Source organism: Drosophila albomicans, chromosome 3 (assembly GCF_009650485.2).
Source record: "Drosophila albomicans strain 15112-1751.03 chromosome 3, ASM965048v2, whole genome shotgun sequence".
In the NCBI taxonomy this organism is placed as follows: Eukaryota; Metazoa; Arthropoda; class Insecta; order Diptera; family Drosophilidae; genus Drosophila; species Drosophila albomicans.
The window spans coordinates 40,648,830-40,662,743 of record NC_047629.2 but is presented as its reverse complement, the minus strand read 5'-3'; the positions used below and the strand labels follow the sequence as shown (position 1 = coordinate 40,662,743).

General features: G+C 35.6%; 2 protein-coding genes across 3 annotated transcripts in view; one reads left to right on the top strand and one right to left on the bottom strand.

Annotated features, from left to right (window-relative positions):
- Nucleotides 1-1,952, bottom strand: part of LOC117572006 (cyclin-dependent kinase 14) — a 140,654-nt gene extending 138,702 nt beyond the window's left edge. The window contains exon 1 of one of the 2 annotated variants that reach the window (XM_034254523.2): nt 598-1,952. In XM_034254523.2, the coding sequence (XP_034110414.1) occupies nt 598-739 (142 nt within the window). In that variant the 5' untranslated portion in view covers nt 740-1,952. The remainder of the gene's footprint in view (nt 1-597) is intronic. The other variant, XM_034254522.2, reaches the window with a different exon arrangement.
- Nucleotides 1,953-8,816: 6,864 nt separating this feature from the next.
- LOC117568785 (20-hydroxyecdysone protein) lies at nt 8,817-10,848 on the top strand. Its single transcript, XM_034249623.2, has one exon. It carries the CDS (start codon nt 8,926-8,928, stop codon nt 10,579-10,581), a length of 1,656 nt encoding a protein of 551 aa, XP_034105514.1. The 5' UTR covers nt 8,817-8,925; the 3' UTR covers nt 10,582-10,848.
- Nucleotides 10,849-13,914: the final 3,066 nt, after the last annotated feature.

Genomic DNA, 13,914 nt, shown 5'->3' with positions numbered 1-13,914 from the left:
TAGAATAATAAAATATAACAGAGATTGAGAGAAGAGAACCACCTAATTAGACCTTTAGCTCTAATTTAAAGTGCTTTCACAACCCTCTCTCAACAGATATCAACTGCAATCTGTCTTACAGTTTGTGAGCCACTGCCTGTAAACTAAGGCTGTCAAACTGGAGCGCACTTGCCTATTAATTGGAATTAACAAACTTCAAACTGTACATGAAACTATAGTGTAGGCATTAACAACAGCACAGGGTATATGTAACTATAGTTTAAGCATTTAAATACAGTACAGAGTATACTACAAAAATTCATTATCATCATTTCCTTAAATTATTTCCTAAATGCTCTTTTAACCCTTTCAACACATTTCTACTTCAAGCTGCCTGACAGTTTAGCAGCCACTGTCCGCAAGCAATGGCTGCAAAACTGTCGACCACTTGCCTTGAACTTTCAGGCAACAGCGTCAACGACAATTACATTTGTCTTTATTTATTACGACGTTGTGTATGTTGTTTTATTTTGTGCTTGTCTTTGACTCAATTTAGTTTTATGAGTCAGACGGTACTATAAATACGTAATATATATATTATTTTTGGATCAGACTTACCATCTTTAGCTGAAGTTGTTGTTGTTGTTGCTGTTGTAGCCATTGTTGGCGTTGTGCTGGCAGAGGACGATGATGCCGCTGCCGCTGCGCTAAAAAATGTTGTTGTATCCGCAGCAGCTGAGAGGCTACGCGAGCAGTGCATTAGTCACGTTTCTAATTGTTGTTATTGTTGTCCAAACTGAAGTAGCAGTTGATGTTGTTGTTGTTGTTGTTGCTGACGGCGACGAACTTGAACCCGTAACTGTTGTTGCTGATAAGAAAACGTCGCGAAAGCACACACACACACTCGCACACATGCAAGTGCGAGGAGAACAGGAAATAAATGCACGACGACAACGACGACGACGTAAGCAAATCACCACACACAAAAAACGCAAACAAAGGCAACGTAACGCAAAACGCAAACGCTACGCTAAACGAAACGCAAGAAGAAGGCAACCACAACACAGATAATAATTTCTTTTTGCCTCACGTTTCTTTTTTTTTCGTTAAATTATTTTACATTTATTTTCATATTCATTTTCACGGTTCATTCGCTGCATGAAAGAAATGAACAAAAAACCGAAAACCGAAAAATGAGCTCCGCACACATCAATTAGGCCAACTCTTGATTATATATATATTTTCTTTTTTCTCCCGCTCTCTCGCTGTTGCATTTAATTGATTATTTGTATTTCTTCTTCTTGATTTCTTTTTATCATACTTGTAACGTGTTCCCTCTTTGCGCGGCTCCCGTTACCGAAACGATCCGATTGTTGTTGTCGTTGCTGCTGCTGTCACACATACACGCGTACACGCACACGAACGAACATACACATACGAAGACAACTACTTGCACGCTAGTTTGTTGTTGTTTTATGTTTGCGCTTGTTAAAGGAATATATATGAGGAGTAAGCGCACAAAAATATATTTTTGTATATATATTTATATATGTGTCTTGTAAGCGTATCCGTGGCGCCTAATTAAACATTGTTATTATATTGGCACTTTGTTGCTTGCTGCTGCTGCTGCTGCTTCTGTTGCTTGGCTCTTCTCCTCACACTCAATTGGTCTGCTTGTAGCTGTTGTTGTTGTTGTTACTGCTGCTGCCGTTGCTGTTGTTGTTGTTGGTGTGGGCGCAAACAGCGCTAGAGATATTTGTTGTTGTTGCTGCTACTGCTGTCGTCAGCGCGCATCACGCTTGTGTTTTAATAAAGCACATGCACCTATCGTGCACATTTTTTTCACACATTGCACACGTTTTTTTTACGAACAATTTTGTTTATTTAACAATAATATTAACGCGAACGCGCGGCGTTTTTACCATCGATATGAAATACACTAGAGAGAACGGGATGGAGCCAGCTGGTTATGGTACCCAGCGTGACCGCAATGCGAAAATATACTGACGCTCAGTTAAAAATATACTTCTAACAAATTTATGCATGAGAGGTAAAAAAATTGCGCGACAGTTTGAAACATGTTTTAATTATTTTCTGAAAATAAAGAAAGCACCACATATCAACTATTAATTTCAACATTAAATCTTTTTAAAATGTAACTGAATTGCAAAAGTTGCAATCACATTTTCTGTTTGCGAGCGTATGTCAAATTTAAATATAACATTAATATACTTTTTAGTATATCCATAACAAAAAGTACATAAGCGGTCATACTTATGTATGCTAACATCGTGACACGATTTAACAATATATCGATATATTGAAATGTTAGGGATGACCATATGGTTTGTTTTCATGTGAACAATGCAGGGCTGGCAGCGTTTCTTAATTTCTTTTAATAACTTACATAATAAATTAGTTTTTTGAAGATAGAAATTTACACAATTATACAATTATGTACATAGCTTATATAAATGCAACTTTAACATTACCAACTTAATAACAGCGCCAATTTGAGTGAAGCAAAGTACGTTACTGTTAATTCTTCAAGGTCTGTTAAGGGTGCGTAAAATTAAATGTATGGTCACCCTAGTTTATCCAATTGGATAGATTCCATCCAATTTTGTAATTTGCAGAGGTATTTATTGTTTTGTTACAAAAACCTAAGCAAACTTCCTTTAAATAGAGAGTTAAGAATGTTTAAACGTTGCAAGTCAATCAATAAAAAAAACAGCTTATTCTATCTCAATTTAGCAATGTAATTTGAATTTAACAAAAATTTACCAGCTTTTGTCAGCGCGCTCATTGGATTGCGCAAAGCTGAATGCTATACAATGACCGACGGCCAGTTGAATTTGAATTTCAAATTACAAGAAAACGAAAAGTAGTCGACAATTGTGTGTGCAAATATTTAAGGTATTAAGAAGCACAACAACAACAACAAAAAATAAGAAAGAGAGGTGCGAGATTGCCAGCAATTTCTTGTGTGTTTGCCATTAATACACAACAATCCACGCAAATTGTGCTCAATTTGCTGTTAATTTTTTCTATTTCTCTTTTTTTTGTTTTGCTTGGTATTTTGTGTGTCGCATTCTGACCTTGACGCACAAAAAAATATGACACAAATATTGCGGCAACAACAATAAATATAAGTATATTGCAAACTAAAGTGCGGTAATTTGTGGCGAGATCGCTGTCAACGCCTTCTCCTCTTATTACTTACTTTGAGTATTACCCACTTTACTTTTTTTCGTTGTTGTTTTCGTTGTTGTTGTTTATTATTCCGATTCCGCACGATTCCGTTAAGTGAAAGTTGCCACCGTTTGCTCACAGTGTTGTTGTTGTTGCTGTTGTTGTTGCCACGCCCCCATTGAACCAAGTGTCGCCCACATGTGCGTGTACTTTTGGGATTGTGGGATGTGAGCAAGGTGTTAATTTCAGTTGCCAATTATTTTACTTGGACTCCACTCGTAAAATACCATGTTAATGCCATTGTTGTTATTGTATTTCATTTGTTGTCGTTGTTGTTGTTGTTGTTACACTTTAGCATGCTAATACGTCAGAGAGACGACGATGTCTGAAAATTGAATTGTTCAGACCGTTGTGTGATAACACTAAACAAATAAATGCTATTGCATAATTATTGTTCGATTTCTCAGAGCTCTTTCTGAGCTGGCAGCACAAAACAATTAAAAAAAAGAGCAACAACAAAATGTTAAGGCCAACTTTATGACTTTGGCAAAAATTTAATGTTGCTCTCTTTCTCTGTCGAACTTGTTCTGCTTGTTGCGGAAATCAATTAAAACACAGTCCAAACAGTCTCTGCAACCAAACAAAACCAACAACAGCCTATAAAAAAAAAAACAAGTAAGAAAATTACACTTGAGGTTAGACTGAAAGAAACCCTTTACTTTATATTGGGCAACTTCAAACCTTGGCTGGTAGAATTCATTTCATTTTCATTTAATCATCAAAATAAATATATTAAATAAAGTATTAAATATCTGACATTTAAAAAAATATATTATTATAAGTTAATGATTTTTGAATTAGAACAAAAAATACTTATTTCATAATAGTATAACAAGGTATGAGATAATTTGTTAAAATACAAAATGAAACAAATTGTTGAATTACTTAAAATTAAATACATTAAGCTATTATAACTACATTTTGTCTCAAAGTTGCGTTTAAATTAGTTTTTTTTTTTAAATTTTAAACACGTAGGTCGTCAGCACTGCTATTTTTAAGTTCACAGATGAATATGAAATGTACATATATGAATGTAAACTATTGCTCTCTCGCTTGCGCTTTCATCATTCAACTTTCCTGCATATCTTGAGTGTTAATGCTCTCCTTATTTACTTGCTCATTCTTCAATATCTTTTATATTTCTGGTTCGATCATAATGAAATTTGAAGAATCAATGTAGAATGGCTCAAACTAACAGATTTTCAGTTTTCAAAGCTAATACATACTTGCACAAATACAGAATTCAGTGATTTTTATAATGAAATTGGGATGTGATTTAAAATGTCTAAAATAATCTAGTGAAAAATATCAGCCCAAAGAAACCAATGCCAAAAGTCCAGTACATCGTTATATTATAGGTGTAGAGATCTAGCTGTTCAAACATTAGGAATCGGCTATTGCTGCTGATTTATAGTCTATAGATATACTTTATAGGGTTGGAGGTAACTTCCTCTATTAACTATCCTTTATTTTTAAAAAATTGTATCTTTTGAGTCTTTTGCCAATGTTACGCACTTTAAATTGTTGACAAACCTAATAGACCCTCTTTAATTTGTATTTAATAAAGAAGGGTCTACAAATCAAAGCTCGATTGTAAAAGACCAAAGTCAATGTCCTTTTGCAGGCAACAACAATAATCGAATGCAGCAACAATAATAACAACTACAGCGACAACCACAAAGACAACAATAAAGCCAACGACAACTTTGGTTTTAGCTTTGGCTCAGCTTTGCTTTGCTTTGCTTTGCGGCCTTTAAAAGGGTCGACGAAACGAGTTCTGTCAGTGCAGCAAAAGGCATAAAAAAGACGTTGAGAGGGGAAAAATTGGCAACTCACTCGACTTGCATTGAAATTGCAGACAATTGCCGCCTTCCCCTCGCCTCCCCGCTTGCCACGCCCCAAAAGCATAGAAACAGTGTCAAGTTCAGCTAATGCTTTTTTTCCGTCTTAGTTTTTCCTTTTGGAATAAAAGTTGAGTGGCAAGGGAAACTCTCGATCGTTGACCCATTTAACTACATTTCGAAATCTTTTTTGTGGTCCGCCTCATTTGCATTTGTTTTTCTGGTATTTCTAATCAATTATTAAGAGTGTCGTCTGGCTTGCGGGAAAAATGGGTGAAAACGCATCTTAATGCGGACTTAAAAACAAAAAAAAAGTAGAAGAAGAAGTTTTGTGATTTGTGTCTTTGAGTTTGAGACCCTTGCAGCATGCAACATGCAAGTCGGCGCTGCATTCAAACTACTTAATTGGCTCTAAAAATAGCCAGAGAAGAGCACTTCGAGCTGGTTTTGGCTTTGAAACAAGTTTTGTGGTCACGCCACAAACCCAGAAGAAGAACTTACCCGACGAAGAAGAACCACAACTAAGACCAAGTTTAAATGTAAAAGAAGACCAACAAGAAGTTGAAGACAACAGCATCAACATCGTCGTCTTCGACGACTTTCTTGTAAATGCAGAAGACGCGCCCATTGGCAGAAGAATCTTCAAGTCTGTGCTCCAATCTGGTCGCTGATCAAATGGCCAACAACAAGGAATGAGAGTGAAAAATCCCAAACGACAACGACAACACAACACAGAACGCTGCATGCATTCGATTTACAACCAAAAGCATCAAAGAGCAGGAAGAGGAAGGGGCAGGAGGAGGTGGAGGGGAGGGGAACAGGTGGGTGGCAGAAGAGAAGAAGCTGCAGCAGATGGAGGCGGAGGTGCAGACGTTGATGTTGCTTCCACTGCTGCTGGAAAATAAGATGCGATCTGCAGTCGATCGAGCATCGATAAAATCAACCACAACAACAACTGCAACAACAACAACTGCATAGTGGGGCAAAGTGCTTGTTGCACTGACAACAAAATTAATCGATGGTCGTTAAGAGGTAGACAAACCAAAGACAGCGATGTTGAAATACTCTTTCAACGCTTAGCAAAAGGATTACAATGTTGTAATTCTTATAATATAACTTTAAATTTTTTACTTATTTAGAAAGAATAACTTATAAATTGTTAAAAACCCATTTCAACTCTGAGATGAATGAAGTTAAGTATTTTATCTAAAGTATCTTAGAGTTTTGCAGATACATGTTTTGTAGGAAGGGAAATCTTGTAAAGCTCTTTCTATAATATAACTATTTATTATTATTTTATTATTTTTCATAACCAATTGCCATTCATGACAGCTTGACTGAAATATGTAATGTACTTTTGAGTTTAAAAGAACGTTTTTTTGAACAGCGAAAGTTTTAATGTGTCATCGAAAGCTAATAATATATAGTTATGTCTGTTAAAAACTATTATTTAATCTATACATAAAGCATTCTTCGAGTACTAAGATAAATAATATCGCATGAAGTTTAATTGTAAGTGATTTACGTTACTGCAAAATAATTATTTTGGGAAACAATTTTCTTAAAACTTCATTGAAAAATTAATAATATGTTTTATATAAAATTTATGTTATATATTATTTGTATATATATTTTTACTGATACTACTTCACTTCTATCTTTTTGGCGGCTTTACAAGTTATACATAATAGATATTTTATTTATAAATTGACTAAAACAACAAAAAAATTTACTCAATATATATTTTAGCGAATCAACTTGTAGCTATTGTGAATATCAAAATGTGCAATTGAATATAATTTAAAAGTTTGTAGAAATGGAAGCAATATTACCATCATTATCACTTGTATTTTAAAGTGAACAATAACTAAGTTTAAGGTCATGATATTTCACGTTATACATACTATATACAATTAGTTAACTTTCAGCACAATTAAGTCGATCTTCTCTATAATTATTACACACTTCAATATTTTTGGACAACAGCAAAAAAGATGTCATTAAATAGAATTGCTCATCATCAAGACAAGTCTGTACATAAAAACAGTTTACTTGGAAATAATTCATAGTATGCGCTATAAAGATGTTTGGCACTTAAGATTAGACAAACATTATTTATCAAGGTCTTTTCAAAATTTGATGAGTTTCTTGAGTTTCTTGTGAAATTGTGTTTCTAAAATAGTGTTCATTTAATTTCAGCAGCGCGTTTGAACAACAATGCTAAAAATGTGACTTATTCACGATTAATTTAATTCATAAAAGTATTAAGCTTAATCTGTTTGCATTTGGTAGAAAGAAAAAACTTAGAGAAATATACAGTAAAGTGTAGCCAATATTAAAAATTAATAATGTTAAATAAATTTTATCTTGGAATAGAGTAAATTTAATTAAAAAACAAATTAAATATCTTACAATTCGAAGTAAAACTTAACAATTTTGAAAATATTTCATATCATTATTCAATTTATTGAAATAAACAATAAAGAAAATAAACAATTATCGACTAAATTTCAGCGAAAGTATTAAAATAAATTTGTTATCAAATTTCTAACTCAGACATAACATTTAATAAATGAATTTGTATTTAAATAGCACAGCTCTAAATGAAATTATTTTATTTATATTTAAGAAATGACAATTCATACTAATTTTACAAATTATTAAATTATTTTATTAGGTTATATTTAATTATTTGTCTTGTTTGTTGCCTTGAACTTCAAAGTATATTTTATTTTTCTTTCTTTTCTTTTGAGTCATTATGATTTTGATTTTACTATTCAGAAAATGTTTTTTTATAGTTTTCGTGTTACTATTTTATTACTAACGGAATTATCTATTAAGAAAATTAAATTGATGTTTATTTCTGCGTATTTAATAATTATAAATCTACTCTGTTGTTTTTAGAAATTTACATGAAATATTTTGGAATTTTTGGATTTAAGGAACTTCCAATCGATCTTATTTTCCATTCCTTTATTTTCCTTTAGCAAATATAATTATTTTCTTGCTTTATTATTATGGAGTTTTCCTTTTATTGTTTTCATTACGTTGAATTTCTATTTCAGTTAGCTCTTAAGTAATTTATGCTATTTTTAAAATGATTGTTACCAAATACGTACTTTTTGCCACAAGTAAATCGCAGTCTGCAGTTGAGCAGCCGCATCTTCATCCGCCTCCCCACTCCCTTCCCCTCCTCCTCTTCCCACTCTTTCCACCCCTCGTCAAAAGACGAAGCCAAAGTCCAGCGAAGTGAACTTCATCTATTTGCTAATGGGTAACCTTGATCAGTTCAACTACTAGCAAAACTTGTTGCAAGCACATTGCAGACAGACGCCTCCCTTTGTTGCATCGTCTCCCCTCCCTTCCCCTCCCTCTCCCCTACTTGCTGATGGCAAGTGCAAGGCAAAGAGCTGGCCAATTATTCTCGTCGATTTCTTTGGCCTCTTTGCGGCCCTTTTGCAGACCGCAGCAACTGCAGCAGCCGCAGTCGAAGCAAAAGCAGTTCAATGACATTTAGCACAAGAATTGGCCAAGAGAAGAAAACAACAACAACAACAACAACATCGAAGACTCTGCAAGAGATTCAGTTTATCTTGCGACGCAACGTACGATGTTGCTGCCTCTGCTGACGTCGCAGTCGCTGCCAGCGTTGACGCAGTCGCTGCCAACGCCGCCGACGCCGACGCTGTGTGCGTTGGCTGTATAAATGCGGCGAGGCTAAAGAAATTTCAAACAGTTGTGGCCGTGAGGCGCAAGCGTAACATTTACACCTTAAATCTTTCACCGACACTCTTTCTCTGCCGCTCGCTCGTGAATACACAAAGAAAAGACAAGAAAAGAAAACAACAGTCAAATGAAGCCAGTTGCTTTAGTGTTGCTCTGCCTGGCGGTGGCCTGCCAGGGACGTGTGCTGCTGCCCAAGGAACCTCTGGACTCCATTCCCGTGACCATTGTCAGCGAGTCGGAGCCGCAAGCGTTGCCGCTGGTCAAGGAGCAGACAGCGGAGGAGCCACTGAAGGTGGAGGAGGTGAAGCCAGCTGCTAGGCTGGAGACGCAAGAGGAAGTGCAGACTGAGCTCAAGGAGGAAGTTAAGCCAGCAGAGGAGCAAGCCAAGCCTGAGCTGAAAGAAGCAGCCAAGCCAGAGGAAGCTAAGCCTGAGCTCAAAGAAGCCGCCAAGCCAGAGGAAGCCAAGCCTGAGCTGAAAGAAGAAATCAAATCAGAGCTGCCCGCAGAAGAAAAGCCTTTGATCAAGGAAGAAGCGCAGCCTGAGCTCAAAGAGGAAGCCAAGCCGGAACTGAAGAAGGAAGCGCGTGAAGAAGTCGCTGAGATCAAAGCTGAGGAGCAGCCAGAGCAGCAGCTGAAGTCAGAGCAGCCAAGTGAAATCAAAGCTGAAGTGCAAACCGAGGCAAAGCCCGAAACTCAGCCTGAATTGAAGACAGAATTGAAGCCAGAACAGACTGAAACACAGCCTGAAGCTCAACCCGAAGCTCAGCCTCAAGTCCAGCCAGATTCTCAGCTCAAATCACAGCCTGAAGCACAGCCTGAAACCCAACCCGAAGTCCAGCCAGCTGCTCCAGTCGAAACCGAATCCTCGCCCATACTCAAAGCACTCGCAAACTCCGCTGATGACGTCGTCGTTGCACCGGAAGTTGTTGTTGATCCCGCTGAAGTCAACGTTGATGGAGTCCAGCCACATGTGCGTCAGGCAACCCAAGCGACACCCACTCAAAGCTCCACGCAACAGAACTTTGTGCAGCAGCTCATTCAGAACTCACCAATTGGTCAATTTCTGAGTCAGTTCAACAATGGTCAACAGCAGCAACAACAACAGCAGCAAGGTGTGCAACAAGACAATGCTGAGCAACCTGCAACACCCGCACCCACAATTCCTGGTTTCTTGAACCCAAGTGTAGCTATTACTTCGGCACAGAATGCAGTCCAGAATGCGGCACAATCTGTGGTGAATACCACGACTCAGGCATTCCAGGGTATTCAACAGTTTGCCAACAATTTGGGCACACAGTTCCAGAATACATTGTCTGGTTTAACTGGTCAGCAACAGCAGAATGCTCAGCCAACCACAGCACGTCCTCCAGGTCCCATTCAATCCTTTGTGAACAATGTTTTCGGTGGTAACAACAATGCAACAGCTGCATCGCCAGCTCAGCAACAGCAGCAGGGACCTCTGCAGGGTATCATCAATTTCTTGGGTGGCAATCGACCAACTAGCGCTCCAGCTGCCGCTGCTCCAGCTGCCGCAGCTCCAGCTCAGACACCTGGTGTGGATGACAAGATCGAAGCTGCCTCCGATCAACAGGCTTCCATTGCGGAGAACGAGGTGCGCACCAGTGCCGAGGCCATCGATGATTCCTTCGAGGAGGCGGTGCCTTCCAATGAGGTCATCACTGTCAACGATGATGTCTCCTCGGCTGGCGATGATGCTGTGCCCAACAACTCCGTTGACTCTGAGCAACAGAACACATTTGTTGACTCGGCAGTCGCTCTTTAATCTCTCTCATCTCTCGCTTTCATTCATCTGATCATCATCATAATTTTATTGCATCTCCATTCGCTAGCTTTGTCTAGCAAATCGCATTTGACTGAAGCCATTTTTGTCGCCATTTTATTCTCGATACCACAAAACGCGAAAAGCAAAAAAGAGAAATTCTCTCTGTAGTTGTTTAAGTGCATGCAACAAACTATTTATTTCATTTTCGCAGGAATTTATATTTAATAAAAAAAACACACACACATCACATAATGAAAACAAATAAAATCCGAGTTGTTTTATTTTTCCATTGAACTTTAGGCGAAAGTTCGTTAACAGCGTTCTCTGCAAAATTCCATAAAAATATTACACTTTTCTGCGTTGTAAAATTGGAAGTTTTATGATAAAAAGTCAATAGAAATATTTCCAGATTTTTCGTTATCATAAATTTCGCTATGATGAAGCAGCATATGGTTTTTTTTCTCAATTAAAAAGAATAATATTTTTAATTTTGATGGTCAAGTTTTTATTTTATGTATTTATCAGTCAATAAGTTTGAATTTAATAGTAAAAAGTCATTAAAAAAGGTTTTTTGGGCAGATTGATTATAAATAGTTTAAAAAAATAGACACTAATAATGTAAAAAAGATAGGAAAAGTAAATCAAAGCTCTAAAATTAGAAAAAGAAAAATAAATCTTTTCATCAGCATACGACAGATAGCTTTAATGTTACAAATGCTTTGAAAATCTCTAGAACACAAGTAAGAAAGGTGCAGACGAGTGTACTCGACTATAAGATACCTGGCACACATTTTATATATAAGAAGAATAGTGTGGTATTATTCTTAAAATTTTCTAAATAATATACCGCAAAATGCTAAAAATGCAATATTGGGTATATCGTTAAAGTACCACATTTAAAATATACCATTGAAATGAAAATATACCAGATTGTCAGCCAAAGCAGCTAAACCCCAATTTAAGTAGGCGTAATCTGCCATACAAAAGTATTTCTTAAATAACTTTTACAAATTTTCAGGAGTCATTACTACTATAGTTATTACTGCCTGTACCAAAATTCGGTGTTTCATTCTACACGTTAAATACATTTTCTGCCGGAACAAATTAAAATTCTGCCCTATGGTAGCAGGTGTACAAATATCAGCTCACCAGTGTAGTTTTACATGTTACCATAAGTAAGTAAGTGTTCCATACAACGCTAGATTGATAATGATAAAAACAATTTAAAGCAGATAGTATGATAAAGAACACTTCAAAATATAGATAATATTTCATTTTGGGGGAAAAAGCCATGACTAAAATTGGAAATTTTTAGTCAATGATAATCAAATAGATGAAAAAGTTGACATACTTTTACTAACTGCGTACATACTATATGACACTTGTTTTTCCCCTTTTTTTAAGTAATTAAACCTACCTAACCATTGAAATTTTTAAATCAGATCAAATATATATCTGAAAGAAACTAGTTAGTCATTGGAAATTTTTAGTTATTGATATGGAATGGCTGGAAAAGTTTCAAAGCATGTACATTATTACTTACTTCATTTGTTTAATTTTGGGTTTTTTGTAGGTAATGAAAACTGTTTAGCCCATTGTTGTGTTCTCTTACATGATGTCAAAATTTATATGGAATTTTCAGAAACGTTCAGGATGTAAGTACAAGGATACCGCACTTATCTTTGTTTGTATACAAACAGTTCTATCTCAATGGATGCTATTTTTATAGCCTTTGTGGCATGTTGACCTAAACAAATACTTTGCTCTAAGTAAATGTTGTAATCCATTAGATGTTTATTGTTATACACCAGGTAAGATTTATTGCTCTAATATATTGAAGATTTCTTACCTATTGTTGACAGATAATAAAGATTTGATATTAAGATAGCAGCACTTGTTTTTTTAGCATTGTGTTGCGCTTTTGTTTATTTATGTATGAAATTCTCCACTCTCATTAAAACACAATTTCTTTTTTTTCAAAAAATTATCTCATATTTATTTTATTTAATGTTGTTTCTTTTTCATTTAGTATTTTTGTTACACATTAAGGTGGTTCGATAGCTCAAAAATTGTTACATCAACTCAGGCGCAAAAATGTTTACTTATTACATAAGGCTAAGGAGGGGCGGGGTGAGGAGAAAACGAAACTTAGCAAAACGCTTAAAACTAAGTAATTTTTTATAAGCAGCTAGGGAAAGGGAAATGGGAAAATGGGATTAAATAATACACAAAAACTTATGCCCAAATATTTGCGCTAAAATTTTATTTTTGTATTTGCTTTTTTTTGTTTATGCGTTTTTTGTTTGTTTTTGTTTTTGTTGAAATTCCATTTCAATTGATTTAGTTGTGATTTGGTTTTTGTTTTTTTTTTTTTTTGCTAATAATCGTTTAACTGTTATGCTGCCTTCATAAAGATCATTGAGCTCGAGAAAATTTGTTTGAAATAAGTCTACTTAAAGTTAAATGTTTTAAGCTTAATGAGGTGATTCCGAGAGAGTGAAGGAAACGGGGGGAAAAAGGTGCTGAAGAGGCGGCAGTGTTCTATTGATATCAAAATTGTTGCATCATTATCTGGTAGGTAAAAGGATTTCTTATTGAGCAGCGTTTTAGGGAAGTCTTGAGATATAGTACTATAATGTGTGTTTTTAGGGGGAGATTTGGAAATATGTCTCGTTTTTTTTATTCGTTTTGATTGTGTTGGTTTGTTTGGTTTGAGTTTCTTTCGAAGAACGTTATTCAAGTCTTTCATTCTGGTGACAGTTGTGACATTTTACTCGTAAGTTATTTTAATGATAAGTGCAGTGCATGCTCGTACACTCGAAACATATAATTCCGATATACAGTTCGAGAAGCCGCTGCTTTAAGTATATATATAATATATATATATAGTACGTATAGTAATAGGTTTTTGGTTTTGTTTTAGCATTTTTTTGTGGTTTATATGCGAACTTGTTTTCTTTTATCTAATTAAACGTTTATAAGTAGGCCAAACATAACAGTATTAAAGCATTTCCATTTAGCATTTCGCTCAGTGTATACATGGTAAACTAATATCGAGATATATGCATGTATGTGTGTATAGGTGTGTGAGGCTATGTATGTAGTTGAGTGTGTGTGTTGGAGTGTAAATAGACGAGTAAATAGGCATTTTAATTTCGATTTCGATAAATACGACAGGGAGAAGACATATATGATGGTGTATATATAGGTTCCTTATATAGAGATTCCATTCGGTAGATAATTTTGTTTTTGTTTTCGTTTTTTTAAGCCATTTGCGTGGGTTGGGTATGTACGAATATATATACTTTTATATATAGTAGGTATGTATATGGG